The following is a 20,864-nucleotide window of genomic DNA, read 5'->3' as shown; positions in this document are numbered from 1 at the left end:
TTTCTAAATAGGTGCAATCTGTGATTTGGACATCCAGTCTCCATCAACTCTCATTTAACCCTAGTCTCCTTCTACTGTCCTTTAACCCTAGTCTCCTTCTACTGTCCTTTAACCCTTATCTCCATCAACTTTCCTTTAACCCTAGTCTCCTTCTACTGTCCTTTAACCCTAGTCTCCATCAACTCTCCTTTAACCCTAGTCTCCTTCTACTGTCCTTTAACCCTAGTCTCCTTCTACTGTCCTTTAACCCTAGTCTCCATCAACTTTCCTTTAACCCTAGTCTCCTTCTACTGTCCTTTAACCCTAGTCTCCATCAACTCTCCTTTAACCCTAGTCTCCTTCTACTGTCCTTTAACCCTAGTCTCCTTCTACTGTCCTTTAACCCTAGTCTCCTTCTACTGTCCTTTAACCCTAGTCTCCTTCTACTGTCCTTTAACCCTAGTCTCCATCAACTTTCCTTTAACCCTAGTCTCCTTCTACTGTCCTTTAACCCTAGTCTCCATCAACTCTCCTTTAACCCTAGTCTCCTTCTACTGTCCTTTAACCCTAGTCTCCTTCTACTGTCCTTTAACCCTAGTCTCCTTCTACTGTCCTTTAACCCTAGTCTCCTTCTACTGTCCTTTAACCCTAGTATACAACTACCTTCCGTTAAAACTAGCCTCCATCTACCCTCATTTAACCCTCGCCTCCATCTGTCTTCCTGTAACTCTAGCCTATAACACCTACAGTATTCACTCCTAACATAGATCTTGTTTCTTCCCTAGAGGTCTTTAGAAACCCGAATAGCAACCATATCTCAGCAATAATGTGCTCTGCTCAACAAAAACTTTTGTTATACTGTTTATTTAATTCTATCATCAATCATTGTTAAATTCCTAGTGGTCTAGGGAAAATAATAATATTTGTATTCGGTTCTAATTGCAAATTCTAATAGACAGTGATTTGATGTTCCAGGCTCGCAAACAAAGTGAGAGATGACCCACTCAAGTCTGACTTCACTATCGATCTGAAGCATGAGGTAAGATTTATATCTGACCGCTTTATTGCTATGAGTTCAAATAAAATGTTATTGGTCGCATACCCATATTTAACAGATGTTATTGCGGGTGTAGCGAAATGCTTGGTTGTAATGAAAATGCGTATTAAAGAGTAATTTAAATTATTTGTTTTTAACGTTTTGAAATATCGGCTACAGTTTATGACAGCATGGAGTAAAGCAGATGTTTTTATTGGATCATAATTTGTGTCACTAACCACGTTTCCATCCACAGTTGTAATGCCATATAAAGAAAATCACGAGAGCTGTGATGGAAACACAACGTTTCGGTACAGTTTTATAAATGCAGACAGATATTTTGTTCATTCGACATGGTGGGATCTTTTTGTGTCTGTAAGATTAATTATGCGAGAAATGGTGGTGGAAATGCCTTTATGCGCAAATATTGATATAATAACCATCATATTGAAAGAAACCTGAAGTCACGCAATGATATGGTGTGTGGTCCTCCCACTACGACTCGGGAAACCATGCAGTTTATTATGCTACAAATGAAATAAGTTATGATGATCTTCACAGGGTGGTGAAAGTGCACTGTGATCTTGATGCTCCTTTCCGATAAATATCGAGGGTCTTATTCTGGTGAAATGATGATAGATGCTTGACTGCTATTTGACAAATACAAATATTCTTGCTCTTATCCATAATAATCTCATCATGTAGATATGAATGGATGAATGGCACAACAATGGGCCTCAGGATCTCGTCACGGTATCTCTGTGTATTCAAATTGGCATCGATAAAATGCAATTGTGTTCGTTGTCCGTAGCTTATGCCTACCCATACCATAACCCCACCATGGGGAACTCTGTTCACAACGTTGACATCAGCAGCCTGCCCATACCATAACCCCACCATGGGGCACTCTGTTCACAACGTTGACATCAGCAAACCGCTCGCCCACACGACGCCAAACTCGTGGTCTGCGATTGTGAGGCCGGTTGGACATACTGCCAAAGTCTCTAAAACGACATTGGAGGCTGCTTATGGTAGAGAAATTAACATTACATTCTCTGGCAACATCTCGGGTGGACATTCCTGCAGTCAGCATGCCAATTGCACGCTCCCTCAAAACATGAGACATCTGTGGCATTGTGTTTGACAAAACTGCACATTTTAGAGTGGCCTTTTTTTGTCCCCAGCACAAGGTGCACCTGTGTAATGATCATGCTGTTTAATCAGCTTCTTGAAATGCCACACCTGTCAGGTGGATGGATTATCTTGGCAAAGGAGAAATGCTCACTAACATGGATGTAAACAAATTTGTGCACAACATTTTAGAGAAATAAGCTTTGTGCGTATGGAACATTTCTGGGATCTTTTATTTCAGCTCAGGAAACATGGGACCAACACTTTACATGTTGCATTAATATTTTTGTTCAGTGTACATTTTGTGTGCTCTACATCATCACGCACTGGATTTTGCCTGCAACAAGTCCATTTGGTGGAAACACACCACTGGTGGGAAAATTCGCATATTTTCTTAATGCGGATTCTAGAATGTTCTCATGACAATCTGTCACCAATTGGATGAAAACCTAGTTTATGACACTGCACATTCTTCAACTTGTATTATCCTTCTCTACTGTCCCCTGTCCTTTCCTGACTGTTGTTGACAGGAGAGCCTAAACACTAACATTGTCTTAAGCCTAGTAGATGCTAAGCAAGTGAAGTATAATTTCAATATAACCTGGTGTCACAAACTCATTACCTCCGACAATAGCCTAATAGAAGCAGCTCCCTCCTCCTTAAGCCCAACGTTGTTGACTGAGGGACACTCTGATCTTGTGACTTCGCTTTCTTTTCTGTTTCTCAGAGCATCTTCAGTCTTTCATTCAGGGGAGAAATAGAATAGCACTCACTGTATCTGTATCCCTGTCTCTCACTGTATCCCTGTCACTCACTGTATCCCTGTCTCTCTCTCCCTCCTTCCCTCTCATTCCTTCTCTCGGCTGGGTTTTTCTCCCAACTGTCACATTTCTCTGCCTCATTGATATGAAAGACAGGGAATGGACACTTTACAATAAGGATACATTAACATTAGCTAATGTATTAGTTAACATGAATAAATAATTAATTAATATATCTACTAAGCATTTATTATTTGTATGTTAACTAAGCCATCAAAAATGCATGAATAAATTATTTATACAGCTGATATGTCCTGTTAGTTAATAGGTATATAACCTTAAGTCCCTGCATCTGTCACAAGTGTAGAGAGGAGTAGGCAGGAGGCAGTCACAGGATTAGAACTACTGAATTTATTAAAGCACCATATGAAGTACTCAAGAAATAGTAGGAGAGATTCCTCTTAGGAAGAACAAGCAACATATACAATGACGACAAAGACAAATTACAGAGGGAGTATATATACAGTGATAGAGTGGGGATTGGAACCAGGTGTGTGTAATGATGACGAGACAAGTCCGGGGTTGATGAGTGAAGGGCGTTTGCCAGCAGTAGGTTCGGCAGCAGCTAGAAGGCCGGCGACGCCGAACGCCTGAGCTGGACAGGAGGGTGAGCCAAAGCGAAGGCTGGTGTGACAGCATCTAAACCATTCATTAATAAAATGGTCTGTTAGGACAGTTTTATATTAGTAAAGGGTTTAGTAATTAATATTAACAGTATGTTAAGGGTTTATTATTAATACATTATTTGTAGTGATGGTAGTTAATGTTATTGAGAGATTATCTTTATTCTTGTTTAAAAATAGCTTGTGTGTGCTATACAGTGAGGGAAAAAAGTATTTGATCCCCTGCTGATTTTGTACGTTTGCCCACTGACAAAGACATGATCAATCTATCATTTTAATGGTAGGATTATTTGAACAGTGAGAGACAGAATAACAACAAAAAAAATCCAGAAGAACGCATGTCAAAAATGTTATGAATTGATTTGCATTTTAATGAGGGAAATAAGTATTTGACCCCTCTGCAAAACATGACTTAGTACTTGGTGGCAAAACCCTTGTTGGCAATCACAGAGGTCAGACGTTTCTTGTAGTTGGCCACCAGGTTTGCACATATCTCAGGAGGGATTTTGTCCCACTCCTCTTTGCAGATCTTCTCCAAGTCATTAAGGTTTTGAGGCTGACGCTTGGCAACTCGAACCTTCAGCTCACTCCACATATTTTCTATGGGATTAAGGTCTGGAGACTGGCTAGGCCACTCCAGGACCTTAATGTGCTTCTTCTTGAGCCACTCCTTTGTTGCCTTGGCCGTGTGTTTTGGGTCATTGTCATGTTGGAATACCCATCCACGACCCATTTTCAATGCCCTGGCTGAGGGAAGGAGGTTCTCACCCAAGATTTGACGGTACATGGCCCCGTCCATCGTCCCTTTGATGCGGTGAAGTTGTCCTGTCCCCTTAGCAGAAAAACACCCCCAAAGCATAATTTTTCCACCTCCATGTTTGACGGTGGGGATGGTGTTCTTGTGGTCATAGGCAGCATTCCTCCTCCTCCAAACACGGCGAGTTGAGTTGATGCCAAAGACCTCGATTTTGGTCTCATCTGACCACAACACTTTCACCCAGTTCTCCTCTGAATCATTCAGATGTTCATTGGCAAACTTCAGACGGGCCTGTATATGTGCTTTCTTGAGCAGGGGGACCTTTCGAGCTCTGCAGGATTTCAGTCCTTCACGGTGTAGTGTGTTACCAATTGTTTTCTTGGTGACTATGGTCCCAGCTGCCTTGAGATCATTGACAAGATCCTCCCGTGTAGTTCTGGACTGATTCCTCACCGTTCTCATGATCATTGCAACTCCACGAGGTGAGATCTTGCATGGAGCCCCAGGCCGAGGGAGATTGACAGTTATTTTGTGTTTCTTCCATTTGCGAATAATCGCACCAACTGTTGTCACCTTCTCACCAAGCTGCTTGGCGATGGTCTTGTAGCCCATTCCAGCCTTGTGTAGGTCTTCAATCAAGTCCCTGACATCTTTGGAGAGCTCTTTGGTCTTGGCCATGGTGGAGAGTGTGGAATCTGATCCTTCTGTGGAAAGGTGTCTTTTATACAGGTAACAAACTGAGATTAGGAGCACTCCTTTTAAGAGTGTGCTCCTAATCTCAGCTCGTTACCTGTATAAAAGACACCTGGGAGCCAGAAATCTTTCTGACTGAGAGGGGTTCAAATACTTATTTCCCTCATTAAAATGCAAATAAATGTATAACATTTTTGACATGCTTTTTTCTGGATTTTTGTTGTTGTTATTCTGTCTCTCACTGTTCAAATAAACCTACCATTACAATTATAGACTGATAATTTCTTTGTCAGTGGGCAAACGTACAAAATCAGCAGGGGATCAAATACTTTTTTTCCCTCACTGTAAGTATTATTTCTTCATTTTAATTAGCTACGTTTCTTTGTGAGACTTATTGTAAAGTTGGTACATATCGCACATTTACCATTGGCTAACTAATCTGCCATGACAACTTGTTAAGCTTTAGCGAACTAATGGTACTGCATAAATGTTGCAGACCTACATCCATCCTGCCCTGCCTTTCGAAAGTATTTGAAAGCCAAGTTAACAAACAGATCACCGACCATTTCGAATCCCACCGTACCTTCTCCGCTATGCAATCTGGTTTCCGAGCTGGTCATGGGTGCACCTCAGCCACACTCAAGGTCCTAAACGATATAATAACTGCGATCGATAAAAGACCGTACTGTGCAGCCGTCTTTATCGACCTGGCCAAGGCTTTTGACTGTCAATCACCACATTCTTATTGGCAGACTAAATAGCCTTGGTTTCTCAAATGACTGCCTCGCCTGGTTCACCAACTACTTCTCAGATAGAGTTCAATGTGTCAAATCGGAGGGCCTGTTGTCTGGACCTCTGGCAGTCTCTATGGGGGTGCCACAGGGTTCAATTCTCGGGCTGACTCTATTCTCTGTGTATATCAATGATGTCGCTCTTGTTGCTGGTGACTCTCAGATCCACCTCTACGCAGACAACACCATTTTGTATACATCTGGCCCTTCATTGGACACTGTGTTAACAAACCTCCAAACGAGCTTCAATGCCATACAACACTCCTTCCATGGCCTCCAACTGCTCTTAAACGCTAGTAAAACTAAATGCATGCTCTTCAATCGAACGCTGCTTGCACCCGCCCGCCCGACTAGAATCACTACTCTCGGCGGGTCTGACATAGAATATGTGGACAACTACAAATACCTAGGTGTCTGGTTAGACCGTAAACTCTCCTTCCAGACTCACATTAAGCATCTCCAATCCAAAGTTAAATCTAGAATCGGCTTCCTATTTCGCAACAAAGCCTCCTTCACTCATGCTGCTAAACATGCCCTCGTAAAATGGACTATCCTACCGATCCTTGACTTCGGCGATGTCCTTTACAAAATAGCTTCCAACACTCTACTCAGCAAATTGGATATAGTCTATCACAGTGCCATCCGTTTTGTCAACAAAGCCCCATATACTACCCACCATTGTGACCTGTACGCTCTCGTTGTCTGGCCCTCACTACATATTCGTCGCCAAACCCACTGGCTCCAGGTCATCTATAAATCTCTTCTAGTCAAATCCCCGCCTTATCTTAGCTCATTGGTCACCATAGCAACACCCACAAGCAGTATGCGTTCCAGCAGGTATATCTCACTGGTCATCCCCAAAGCCAACACCTCCTTTGGCCGCCATTCCTTCCAGTTCTCTGCTGCAAATGACTGGAACGAAGTGCAAAAATCTCTGAAGCTGGAGACACTTATCTCCCTCACTATCTTTAAGCATCAGTTGTCAGAGCAGCTTACCGATCACTGCACCTGTACACAGCCCATCTGTAATGAGCCCACCCAACTACCTCATCCCCATATTGTTATTTACATTGTTATTTATTTTGCTCATTTGCACCCCAGTATCTCTATTTGAACATCATCTTCTGCACATCGATCACTCCAGTGTAAATACTAAATTGTAATTATTTTGCACTATGGCCTATTTATTGCCTTACCTCCATAACTTACTACATTTGCACACACTGTATATAGATTTTCTATTGTGTTTTTGACTGTACGTTTTGTTTATTCCGTATGTAACTCTGTGTTGTTGTTGTTTTTATCGCACTGCTTTGCTTTATCTTAGCCAGGTCGCAGTTGTAAATGAGAACTTGTTCTCAACTGGTTTACCTGTTTAAATAAAGGTGAAATAAATAAAAATAATTCTAAGTACGTAATTTATCATTAACTTTAGCTTACTTGAAAGGTTAGCTTACCTAAACAGTAGCTAGCTAACAGCAGATGATGACTTGGTATAAATGTCTGCATTGAGCTTCAAAGACAGTTTTATTTTGGTAGCTAAATGTTTGCTCTTGGTTGTAAATACCACAGTCACAGTGTTTTGAAATGTTACGTATGGCATGCTAGCTAATCATTAGCTAGGTGGCTAGCTTCTTATTTTGTGAATACAGGTTTTATTTGTCATGTTGGTGAGTGGCAGATCTTGGTTTGATTATTGAAGTGTAGTCTATTGACCCCTGGAGGTGAAGGTGAAGCAGCTGTGTCATTTCGTAGCCTACATTCTTCTGGAACAAAGAGATGCAAACACCCACTCACAATGCACGTCGAACAATCGCTTCTCACTTGCAGCGTTCATCTCCAGACAATCCTTTCCTACTCCAGCGTTGTTGGGCTCGTAAGTGTTCTGGTTAGTGTAATCAAATCTGAACCCATCAGACCACATCCATTCATCAAAACCTCCAACCCGGGTGCTAGGTAGCTGGCCAGTGGTATCCTGTATCAGCGCTTGCATGGACTGGTACTTTAAAAAGCTATGCACGGATGCTAGGTTTCCACCAAGTGCCAAACAGATTTGCTCCGAATCGGCCCATGCTGACAAACTTGAAACGGCGTGATCCATATGTGTACCAGCCTGAGGGACATCAACTTGTATTTGTCCTGTTTACCCTCCTGCTCCTCTTCCACCCCCTCAGCCTCGACTGGAGGAATCTGTTACAGACTTCAGTAAGAGTTCTAGAGGAGGGAGGTCAGGTTTGCCTCTAGTACAGGCTTTGCTCCGCCAATGACATCACTCAGAAGCAGAAGCATTGTCACCTTCTCCATGGTCTCCATTGTCACCTTCTCCATGGTCTCCATTGTCACCTTCTCCATGGTCTCCATTGTCACCTTCTCCATGGTTTCCATTGTCACCTTCTCCATGGTCTCCATTGTGACCTTCTCCATAGTCTCCATTGTCACCTTCTCCTGTTAGAGAAGGAATCACAGCTGGTAGTCTGTATGTTCAGCTTGAGAAAGGAATACTTACCAGGCCACAAGGACAAAGTCCCAAAAAATATGTTGACACTGTTTCCATATCCTATTGGGAATGTATCCTCATCCTTCTGCCAAATATAGATAACGTAACAGAGAACTTCTGACATCTTTAGTCAGGTGACACACCTAATTACACAACTTACACACACTGCCCACAAACTATAACCATGCATGTGGTGTGATCCTATTGAAATCAAAAGCCAAGAACATACAAACACTTACAACTACCTTGAACAATCGGACACGGTGAACAGTGAAAAACCTGTATGAATTAATTCATGAATTAATTCATATTTTATTTCTGTGTCAAATCGACAGTAGGCGACACATCCGTTACGGGATCAAATAAAATGACAATGATTCTCACAATGAGTCCTACGGTGTACTGCGCAGTGTGCACCGCATACAAAGAATCAACATGATTAAAAGGCTGTCTAGGCAATAACAATAACCTAAATGAAACAGAAAAAGGCATTTAAACTTGGTTGGGCCCCAACAAAGAATTCAAATGTGAAAGATCTATAAGCCTACGCACAATCCATACGTACGTGCACTTGATAAACAGTACCAGTCTGTAATTTCATTATAGGTTGCCCCTTTTCTCTTATTCCAGGCTTTATAAAAAAATTCAGCGTACATGAATATAGAATGGACAAAAATACATTTCACTTTTTCCTCATCGCTCAGCCACAAAATGCCAAGGTATACCTGGCTTTCACTCATGTATATCGTGGTAAAAAGGCCAATAGAGTATTGAGTGAATTTCATTTACCTCTTCAAGGTAACTGTAGTTACAAAGTCTCTCCTCTTCCATTTCACCACAATACCGTCCTGTTTCAATACTGTGACGGCCCTGAATTTGTCTGAACCGTCTGTGCTTCTCCTGCAGATAGAGAGCTTCCCTTTTAATTCCCTATTAAATAGCCAGCATCAGCTGCGCAAAAGGGGGTTGTGATGGTGGTGCGAATGAGGACGTGTTCAACCCTCAGTTCCGAATTTTCTTTACTCCATTTCTTTTGTTGTATTTAAAAGTGTGCTTTGTAGCCTTATCTCAAGATTAACCATGATCGGATCCACTAATTTGTTCCTTTAGACATATCTCAGTTGGTCTCCGCTGTTTCTTTGTGGCCTTTCTCCGCTGGAGATCTGTTGGCTGATTGGATTGTCTGACTGACCGACTGACTACAACCATTTTTGCATACGGTATTGCATTTGTTTTTGTGTGATTTATACTGTGTTGATTTGTGGTCAGTTATAGTTGAAGACTACTGAGATTTGATACTCTTTATGGTTGTGTGGTAAAAGAGTTTGAGATTTTGATTGTATGATTGAGACTTGGTTTACGCTACACTTTCTGAACAGACAAACATTGCGCAACTAAGGTCACTTGAGTTCACTGCACTCATTTACTGGGCTGGATACTTTATAGGCCTGAAGTATGGGACATTTACCAGTGAACCAAGTTTGTTATTGTTTTGTGACTTATATTGATTGTGTGATTATTGTGATAATACAACAAACGCAAAAGAACAGTGGTTTTGAAGTTATTTCCAATGTTTTAAGGGTTTATGGAAAGTGTATTTCATTACTGACTTTTACATGAGTCCTTTGTATTGGTGTAGACTTGACGGACCGGACGGGACTCATTCCCTCTCAAACAAAAAGGAGAAATCAATATTTTCTCTGGTAGGCACAACCTACCTGGTACCCCTAACAACACTGCACTCTATACTCCTGTGATCTGGCCATCTCTGTATACCCAGCGGAAGACCCACTGGTTGATGCTTGATTATAAAACCCTCTTAGGCCTCACTCCCCCCTATCTGAGATACCTACTGCAACTCTCATCCTCCACATACAACACCCGTTCTGCCAGTCACATTCTGTTAAAGGTCCCCAAAGCACACAAATCCCTGGGTCGCTCCTCTTTTCATTTCGCTGCAGCTAGCGACTGGAACGAGCTGCAAAAAACACTCAAACTGGACAGTTTTATCTCCATCTCTACATTCCAAGACTCAATCATGGACACTCTTACTGACACTTGTGGCTGCTTCGCGTGATGTATTGTTGTCTACCTTTTTGGCCTTCGTGCTGTCTGTGTCTAACAATGTTTGTGCTGCTACCATGTTGAGTTGTCTTAGGTCTCTCTTTATGTAGTCATTTTTATTTTTCATCCCAGTCCCTGTCCCCCCCCAGGAGGCCTTTTGCCTCTTGGTAGGCCGTCATTGTCAATAAGAATTTTCTTAATTGACTTACGTAGTTAAAGAAAAATTCAATCCACACTTTTTTGTTTTAGTTTTTTGTTAAACTAGCTACTGCCAACAATTAGCAACATTGTCATTTTTTGTACAGTCACATCCAAAATTATTGGCACCCTTGATAAATATGTAAAAAATAAATAAAAAGACTTAAAATAAATACAAATATCAAGCTATATTGTATGCTCAAACAAATATTATTTTATATTAATACAATTGCTCCGAATCTTTTGTTTAACAAGTAAATATTTATATATATACAGTGAGGGGAAAAAGTATTTGATCCCCTGCTGATTTTGTACGTTTGCCCACTGACAAAGAAATGATCAGTCTATAATTTTAATGGTAGGTTTATTTTAACAGTGAGAGACAGAATAACAACAAAAAAATCCAGAAAAACGCATGTCAAAAATGTTATAAATTGATTCGCATTTTAATGAGGGAAATAAGTATTTGACCCCCTCTCAATCAGAAAGATTTCTGGCTCCCAGGTGTCTTTTATACAGGTAACGAGCTGAGATTAGGAGCACACTCTTAAAGGGAGTGCTCCTAATCTCAGCTTGTTACCTGTATAAAAGACACCTGTCCACAGAAGCAATCAATAAATCAGATTCCAAACTCTCCACCATGGCCAAGACCAAAGAGCTCTCCAAGGATGTCAGGGACAAGATTGTAGACCTACACAAGGCTGGAATGGGCTACAAGACCATCGCCAAGCAGCTTGGTGAAAATGTGACAACAGTTGGTGCGATTATTCGCAAATGGAAGAAACACAAAATAACTGTCAATCTCCCTCGGCCTGGGGCTCCATGCAAGATCTCACCTCGTGGAGTTGCAATGATCATGAGAACGGTGAGGAATTAGCCTAGAACTACACGTGAGGATCTTGTCAATGATCTCAAGGCAGCGGGGACCATAGTCACCAAGAAAACAATTGGTAACACACTACGCCGTGAAGGACTGAAATCCTGCAGCGCCCGCAAGGTCCCCCTGCTCAAGAAAGCACATATACATGCCCGTCTGAAGTTTGCCAGTGAACATCTGAATGATTCAGAGGAGAACTGGGTGAAAGTGTTGTGGTCAGATGAGACCAAAATTGAGCTCTTTGGCATCAACTCAACTCGCCGTGTTTGGAGGAGGAGGAATGCTGCCTATGACCCCAAGAACACCATCCCCACCGTCAAACATGGAGGTGGAAACATTATGCTTTGGGGGAAAGGACAACTTCACCGCATCAAAGGGATGATGGACGGGGCTATGTACCGTCAAATCTTGGGTGAGAACCTTCTTCCCTCAGCCAGGGCATTGAAAATGGGTCGTGGATGGGTATTCCAGCATGACAGTGACCCAAAACACACGGCCAAGGCAACAAAGGAGTGGCTCAAGAAGAAGCACATTAAGGTCCTGGAGTGGCCTAGCCAGTCTCCAGACCTTAATCCCATAGAAAATCTGTGGAGGGAGCTGAAGGTTCGAGTTGCCAAACGTCAGCCTCGAAACCTTAATGACTTGGAGAAGATCTGCAAAGAGGAGTGGGACAAAATTCCTCCTGAGATGTGTGCAAACCTGGTGGCCAACTACAAGAAACGTCTGACCTCTGTGATTGCCAACAAGGGTTTTGCCACCAAGTACTAAGTCATGTTTTGCAGAGGGGTCAAATACTTTCCCTCATTACAATGCAAATCAATTTATAACATTTTTGACATGCGTTTTTCAGGATTCTTTCATTGTTATTCAGTCTCTCACTGTTCAAATAAACCTACCATTAAAATTATAGACTAATCATGTCTTTGTCAGTGGGCAAACGTACAAAATCAGCAGGGGATCAAATACTTTTTTCCCTCACTGTATATATATATATATTTTTTTTATTTTTTATATATTTAAAAAAATATATATATATATATATATATATATACACACAGTACCTTCAGAAAGTTTGACCCCTTGACTTTACACATTTTGTTATTCCAAATTTTTTATTTTTTTAAATCTCTGTAATCTTCATACAATACCCCATAATGGGAAAACGAAAACCGGTTTTTAGACATTTTTACAAATTAAAAAAGAAAAACAGAAATACCTTATTTACATAAGTATTCAGACCCTTTGCTATGAGACTCGACAATTGAGCTCAGGTGCATCCTGTTTCCATTGAGTCCACCTGTGATAAATTCAGTTGATTGGACATGATTTGGAAAGGCACACAACTGTCTATAAAAGGTCCCACAGTTGACAGTGCATGTCACAGCAAAAACCAAGCCATGAGCTCGAAGGAATTGTCCGTAGAGCTCCGAGACAGGATTTTGTTGAGGCACAGATCTGGGGAAGGGTACCAAAACATTTCTGCAGCATTGAAGGTCCCAAAGAACACAGTGCCCTCCATCATTCTTAAAATGGAAGAAGTTTGGAACCACCAAGACTCTTCCTAGAGCTGGCCACCCGGCCAAACTGAGCAATCGGGGGAGAGGGGCCTTGGTCAGGGAGGTGACCAAGAACCTGATGGTCACTCTGACAGAGCTCTAGAATTCCTCTGTGGAGATGGGAGAACCTTCCAGAAGGACAACCATCTTTGCAGCACTCCACCAATCAGGCCTTTATAGTAGAATGGCCAGATGGAAGCCACTCCTCAGTAAAAGGCACATGACAGTCCGCTTGGAGTTTGCCGAAGGGCAGCTAAAGACTCTCAGACCATGAGAAACAAGATTCTCTGGTCTGATGAAACCAAGATTGAACTCTTTGGCCTGAATGGCAAGCGTCACGACTGGAGGAAACCTGGCACCATCCCTACGGTGAAGCATGGTGGTGGCAGCATCATGCTGTGGGGATGTTTTTCAGCGGCAGGGACTGGGAGACTAGTCAGGATTGAGGCAAAGGTGAACTGAGCAAAGTACAGATAGATCCTTGATGAAAACCTGCTCCAGAGCGCTCAGGACCTCAGACAGGACAACAACCCTAAGCACACAGCCAAGACAACGCAGGAGTGGCTTCGGGACAAGTCTCTGAATGTCCTTGAATGGCCCAGCCAGAGCCCAGATTTGAACCCAATCGAACATCTCTGGAGAGACCTGAAAATAGCTGTGCAGCAACACTCCCCATCCAACCTGACTGAGCTTGAGAGGATCTGCAGAGAAGAATGGGAGAAATTCCCCAAATACAGGTGTGCCAAGCTTGTAGAGTCATACCCAAGAAGACTCGAGGCTGTAGTCGCTGCCAAAGGTGCTTCAACAAAGTACTGAGTAAAGGGTCTGTATACTTATGTAAATGTGATATTTCAGGGTTAAAAAAAAAGAGAAATTAGCAAAAATGTCTACAAACCTGTTTTTGCTTTGTTATTATGGGGTATTGTGTGTAGATTCATGAGGGGGGGAAAACTATTTAATCCATTTTAGAATAAGGCTGTAATGTAACAAAATGTGGAAATAGTCAAGGGGTCTGAATACTTTCCTAACGATTCTGATGAATAAAATCTAACTATTTTATATGCATTAACATTCTACTTTTTTAAAGGTCCCGAACAGTCATTCTGATTGCCATGTAAAATTGCCTTTTGCGTGACAAAACAGCACCCATAATGTTTTCACGATACTAATTTTACAAATTTGAGATAAAATAATCTCATGTTAAACTACATTTACATTTTAGTCATTTAGCAGACACTCTTATCCAGGGCGACTTACAGTTAGTGCATTCATCGTAACATAGCTAAGTGGGACAACCACATATCACAGGCATAGTAAGTACTTTTCCTCAATAAAGTAGCTATCAGCAAAGTCAGCGCTAGAAAGGGGGGGTTTCAGGATTGGAGGTGAGGAAGGGGATTATTTAAGACATTCTTTAAAGAGGTAGTCTTTCAGGTGCTTTCGGAAGATAGGCAGGGACTCAGCTTCCCCCTGAAGCTAGGACAGCAAGTTCCACCATTGGGGTGCTAGGACAGAAGAGCTTGGACTGGGCTGAGCGGGAGCTGCCCACCCGTAGGGGTGGGAGGGCCAAGAGACCAGAGGTGGCAGACCGGAGTGCTCGGGTTGGGGTGTAGGGTTTGAGCATAGCCTTAAGGTAGGGAGCGGAAGTTCCTCTTGCTGCTTCGTAGGCAAGCACCATGGTCTTGTACTGGATACGAGCTCCGACTGGAAGCCAGTGGAGTGAGTAGAGTAGCGGGGTGACATGGGATAACTTGGGAAGGTTGAAAACCAGGCAGGCTGCAGTGTTCTGGATGAGTTGCAGGGGAGCCCAGCCTACAGCTAGTTGCAGTAGTCCAGACGGGAGATGACAAGTGCCTGGATTACGACCTGCGCTGCTTCCTGTGTGAGGTAGGGTGTACTCTACGGATGTTGTAGAGCATGAACCTGCAGGAACGAGTCATTGCTTTGATGTTTGCAGAGAACAACAGGGTGTTGTCCAGGGTCACGCCAAGGTTCTTTGCACTCTGGGAGGGCGTCTTTGAGTGGGCAGGCCTTCCCCAGGAGGAAGAGCAGCTCCGTCTTGTCGAGGTTGAGCTTGAGGTGGTGGGCCGACCTCCAAGCTGAAAGTACGTGGTGCAAACACAGATCCTCCCTGGTAGCAGCGGCCTGCCAGGTAGGATCTAATCCAAGACCCTGAGACGCCCAGCCCTGAGAGGGTAGAGAGGAGTTTCTGGTGGTTCATGGTGTCGAAGGCAGTGGCTAGATCTAGGAGGATGAGAACCGAGGAGAGAGAGTCAGCTTTGGCAGTGCAGAGAGCCTTCACGATGCCGAAGAGCAGTCTCGGTTGAGTGACCGGTCTTCAAGCCTGACTGGTTAGGGTCATGAAGATCGTTCTGAGAGAGATAATGAGAGAGTTGGTCAGAGCACACTGAAGTGTTTGGGAAAAAAAACAAAGGGATACAGGTCTATAGTTTTTGACGTCAGATGAGTCGAGTGTTGGTTTCTTGAAGAGGGGAGTGACTCTGGCCATTTTAATGTCAGAGGGGATGCAGCCAGTGGTCAGGTATGAGTTGATAAGGTCTCCAGAGATGGTCTGGAGTAGGGGATAGGGTCGAGCGGCACAGGTCGTCGCAGAATTTCATCTGGAGAGAGAGAAGGGAGAAAACGGTCAAGGCTGAATGCATTCTGCCTTAACAATGCTATCAACAAGGCAGGTCCTACAGGCCCTAGCTTTGTAGCACCTGGACTACTGTCCAGTCGTGTGGTCAGGTGCCATAAAGAGGGACTTAGGAAAATTACAATTGGCCCAGAACAGAGCAGCATGGCTGGCCCTTAAATGTACACGGAGAGCTAACATTAATAATATGCATGTCAATCTCTCCTGGCTCAACGTGAAGGAGAGATTGACTTCATCACTACTTGTATTTGTGAGAGATATTGACATGTTGAATGCACCAAGCTGTCTGTTTGAACTACTGGCACACAGCTTGGACACCCATGCATACCCCACAAGACATGCCACCAGAGGTCTCTTCACAGTCCCCAAATCCAGAACATACTATGGGAGGCGCACAGTACTACATAGAGCCATGACTACATCAAGTAACTCATGCAAGCAGTAAAATTAAATTTAGAAAACAGATATAAATACACCTTATGAAACAGCGGGGACTGTGAAGCAACACAAACATAGGCACAGACACATGCATACAAACACACGATAACATACGCACTATACACACGTACACATGGATTGATATGTGGTAGTAGAGTAGGGGCCTGAGGTCACAAATGTATTGTAATGTTTTAAAAATGGTTTAACTGCCTTAATTTTGCTGGACCCCAGGAAGAGTAGCTGCTGCCAAGGCTTGCCTTGTGAGTTGGAGGGGATTTAAAAAGGGTGAGGTCAAAAGAGGCAAGGATGGGAAAGAAATCAATCGAAGGCAGACGTCGGGAGGTTGAAGTCGCCCAGTACGAAGAGAGGTGAGCCATCATCAGGAAATGAGCGTATCAAGGTGTCAAGCTCATTGAGGAACTCTCCCAAGGGCACCTGGTGGGTGATAGATGACAACAATGTTACGCTTGAGTGGGCAAGTGACAGTGACAGCATGGAATTCAAATGAGGAGAGACAGGTGAGATTGAGAAAATCTTCAGTTAGGAGAAATGAGTAGCCCTGTGCCACCTGTGCAACCACCGCAACGACCAGATGCTCTTGGACTATGAGAGAAAACGTAGTCAGATGAAGAGAGAGCAGCTGGAGTAGCAGTGTTCTATGTGGTGATTAATGTCTCCGTCAGGGCCAAAAAAATCAAGGGACTGAAGGGCAACATAGGCTGAGATGAACTCTTCGTCCTTAACCACAGATCAGCAGTTCCAAATGCTGCCAGAGACCCGGAATTCCACAGCGTACACAAAATTAGAAGGGTTGCAGCCAAGGGGTGGGGAGTGTCTGTAAAGCCTACCGGGAGATGATCGAACAGCTATAGAAATCACACACGTAGTTGCCAAAGCTACAAAAAAGCAAAATAACTAGGTAAGATACTCAAGTGAGAGAGTGGTGTGGAACCTTCCTCTCTTTCCTTCCTTGAAGAACTCGGCAGAACCGTCTTTGTTTCGGCGACGAGACCGCCGCTTACAGCTGCCGCTGAAAAACCAGGGGAGGCTTCACCTAGCAGAGGTGAAGAGCACACCTCCCTATACTAATTGCTGATTGCCTAGGAGAGGAGAAGCCACTCCCCCTCCAACACAGCCACTGATTACCAAAACAAGTCACAAATTGCCCTGCCCTTTGATCATGGTTGATGTGTCAACAATCATCTGCAAGTTTTGAGCAGTCAGCAGTTCACACACCAAGTAGACCACTGGGAAGACAGGCAGCACTTAAAGTAGATGGCCAGCAAAAATACAGCACTAGACCACAGATAAAGACAAAAATTATACTTATCACTCCTCTAGCTGTAGAAACTACCAGGAAGTCTGAAAAGGCAGACTAAGTGGGCTGGGTGCTCACCTTGACTGACGGTTCTTTGAAAACTCCCTATGTCAAGCAACATGGATGCAGTGTTGCAGTGAGATTATCTCAAGCAAATTTGCTGATACACAAAGCAAATCAAACAACATTGAAATTGCATGCAACATCCAATCCTGTGATACATCACATCATGGTTTCACAATTATTAATTTTTTATTCAACTGTTTGGTTATTGTAACAGAACAAAATGTTGGCTGTATAATTTAGCTAGCTAGCCCAAATGGAATTGTCAGCACTGTTATCAAGCTAGTTAGTTAGTTTATCTTGGACAATTTCAGTTGAAACTTTACAGGTTGAGGTCTGGGTACTTTTCATTAAATATACTGTATATATTGACTGCCAGACAACGTTCATATATCATGACTATCAATGATGTCAAGAAGTTTGTATGAATCTTCCGTCTCTTGATATAATGACATGACAACTGCGTTGGAGTTTTGGGCAACCCTTCCCTCGCTTTTGTTCCATGTTGGCTGTAGACCTAGCTAACCAGTTACTAACTAACACCAGTCACAGATGAATGCAGAAATCTATAAATATCTTTGCCTTAGATGAATAGGGGAAACCTCCCATTATATTTGCTGACACCCTGCAGTAAAATGTTGGCACCAGTAGACTAGTTACTTAGCTATGTAAACCAAGCCCCTCTGCGAACACACCTTCTGCGATGTTGGTTACAAGGTGGTACTTATTTAAATTAGGTAAGACAATAAGATGTTACCATTGGTGTATTAAAATTAGCGATTTTGTGATGTTACAAATTCCTTTTAATAATCCCACCTCCTGAATCCAAGTGTTTGCTATGGGGGAGGTGACCAATAACTTTATGATCAAACTTTATCAATGTAGAAGCAAAACATGATTTTGGCTGTGCATGACCTTTAAATTAATCTCAATTTACAGAACTGTGTTGTGGCCTTTCATGGCTTCCTGTTTCACTGGGGTATATAAAAAAAAGAGGTAACACATGTAAAATCCAAAGAACTCACAAATGAAAAGAGACATGGTTGTTGACTTTCATAAATCAGGCAATGAGTACATAAAAACAACTGAAAAAAACAAATATACCACTTACCACTATTTGGGCAACAATTAAGAAGTTTAAAACCACTTGAACAGTGGTACATTTTCCTGGTAGAGAGCCGAAGTGTATCTTGTCCCCACGCACAGTGAAGAAGATTGTTTGGAAGGCAAAATAAGTCCAAGGGCCACAGTTGGAGAATTACAGAACTTGGTCGCATCTTGGAGTCACCAAGTCTACAAATCTTCAATTAGACACCACCTCCATGCCAATAGGCTATTTGGAAGGGTTGCCATAAAAAGGCCTTTATTGAGAGCAACCAACAAATGTAAATGCCTAGAGTTTGCTAAACGTCATTGCCACTTGGATTGGAACCGGGTGCTATGGTCAGATGAGATGAAAATAGAGCTCTTTCCCCGCGCACACCAGTGGTGGGTTTGGCCTCGACAGAAGGATGCATATGTGGAAAATAACCTAATACCTACTGTAAAATATGGTGGTTAATCTTTGATGTTATTGGGGCTTTTTTGCTTCCACTGGTCCTGGGGCCCTTTTTAAGGTTAACGGCATCATTAACTCTACCAAGTAGTAGGACATTTTAGCCAAAAACCTGGTTGCCTCTGCGAAAGGCTGAAACTTGGCCGGTAATGGATCTTCCATCAAGACAATGACCCCAAGCACACATCAAAATCCCCAAAGGAATGGTTAATTGACCACAAAATCAACATTTCGCAATGGCCATCAGTCTCCGGACTTGATCACCATTAAAAACCTGTGGTTTGAATTGGGAAGGGCAGACCGAAGGATATCAAGGATCTGGAATGTTTCTGTATAGAGGAATAGTCTAAGATCCCTCCCAATTTGTTCTTACAATCTCATAAAACATTATAGAAAAAGGCTAAGTGCCATTATCCTCGCAAGGGTAGGGTGCACAAAGTATTGAAAACATGGGTACCAATAATTTTGACATCTTAAAAAATATATATATATTACTTGTTAAACAAAATATTTGTCTCAGAACAATTGTATTAGTATTTTATACAGTCTTTTTTGCCCATCTTTATCAAGGGTGCCAGTCATTTCTGATGTGACTGTAAACCCGTCCGCATGCTTCGGTTTTGCTAGTGCCTTGCATACTCCCTTAAAAGACAATAGTACTGTTTGTCCACCTTGAGACGCCATTGCCAATTCCTCAAAATAGTCCGAATTGGGCCTCCCGAGTGGCGCAAAAGTCTAAGGAACTGCAACGCAGTGCTAGAGGCGTCACTACAGACCTGGGTTCGATCCCAGGCTCTGTCGCAGCCAGCCGCGACTAGGAGATCCATGAGGCGGCACACAATTAGCCCAGCGTCGTCCGGGTTAGGGGAGGATTTGGCCGGCCGGGATGTCCTTGTTCCATCGCACTCTAGCGACTCCTGTGGTGGGCTGGGCGTATGCACGCTGACTTCGGTCACCAGTTGTACGGTGTTTCCTCCGACACATTGGTGCGGCTGGCTTCCGGGTTAAGCGGGCAGTGTGTCAAGAAGCAGTGCGGGTTGGGAGGGTCGTGTTTTGGAGGCTCTCGACCTTCGCCTCTCCCGTATGGAGTTGCAGCAATGGGACAAGACTGTAAGAACCAATTAGATATCACGAAATTGGCGAGAAAAAGGGGTAAAAAGTATTTAGATTTTTTTTTAAATCTAAGATAACTATCATAATTTTGACGTTTTTGTCGAGGAGATCATAGTCTTACATATAACTAAGAAGTTTGGTGCAGTATTTCTTAAGTGAAAAAATTTGCAGGAAAACCATTGTATGATAACAAACACTTCATTGAAGAATGTTGACCAATCACCGACAAAGGGGCGTAGACTTCAGCTACCGTAGACTTCAGCTTGCCTCTAAGAAAATGTGTGTGCATGAACAGCCGAAAAAAACAGTAACAGTATCTTCCCCTGTTGTTGCAGGTAGCTCTGTATATCTGGGAGAATGGCCAAGGTCCTCGTCTGACGGCAGTCCCAGAGCTGTGTACTGAGCCAGAGCACTCTCCCACTGCCCAACACTGTGCTACCACCCTCAGGAGCCCTGCTCCCCTGTGTGTAGGTACCAAGTTGTGCATACTGTACATCACAGGTCCATTCTTCACCACAGATCTGGGTCGAAGTATTTTTTTGTTTCAGTTTTCTTACTTGGTGCACTTGATTTGGGTTTAAATGGAATTGCACCAATGGATTAGTCCCAAAAGTGCCAACCCCGCCCACGAAACCCAAGTATTTTTTGGGGAGAAAAGATACATGCTTTTGACCCAAGTCTGCTCCACCCCCCCAGGA

At 43.0% G+C, this 20,864-nt stretch overlaps 1 protein-coding gene across 1 annotated transcript in view; it reads left to right on the top strand.

The window, feature by feature from the left end:
- Positions 1-20,864, top strand: part of LOC121568431 (beta-1,3-glucosyltransferase) — a 136,904-nt gene that overhangs the window by 96,510 nt on the left and 19,530 nt on the right. Inside the window, exons 9-10 of the mRNA XM_041878970.2 lie at positions 955-1,018; positions 20,502-20,633. Of these exons, the coding sequence (XP_041734904.2) occupies positions 955-1,018; positions 20,502-20,633 (196 nt within the window). The remainder of the gene's footprint in view (positions 1-954; positions 1,019-20,501; positions 20,634-20,864) is intronic.

The sequence above is a fragment of the Coregonus clupeaformis genome, chromosome 6 (genome assembly GCF_020615455.1).
Source record: "Coregonus clupeaformis isolate EN_2021a chromosome 6, ASM2061545v1, whole genome shotgun sequence".
NCBI lineage: Eukaryota > Metazoa > Chordata > Actinopteri > Salmoniformes > Salmonidae > Coregonus > Coregonus clupeaformis.
This window is presented reverse-complemented; position numbering and strand designations above follow the sequence as displayed.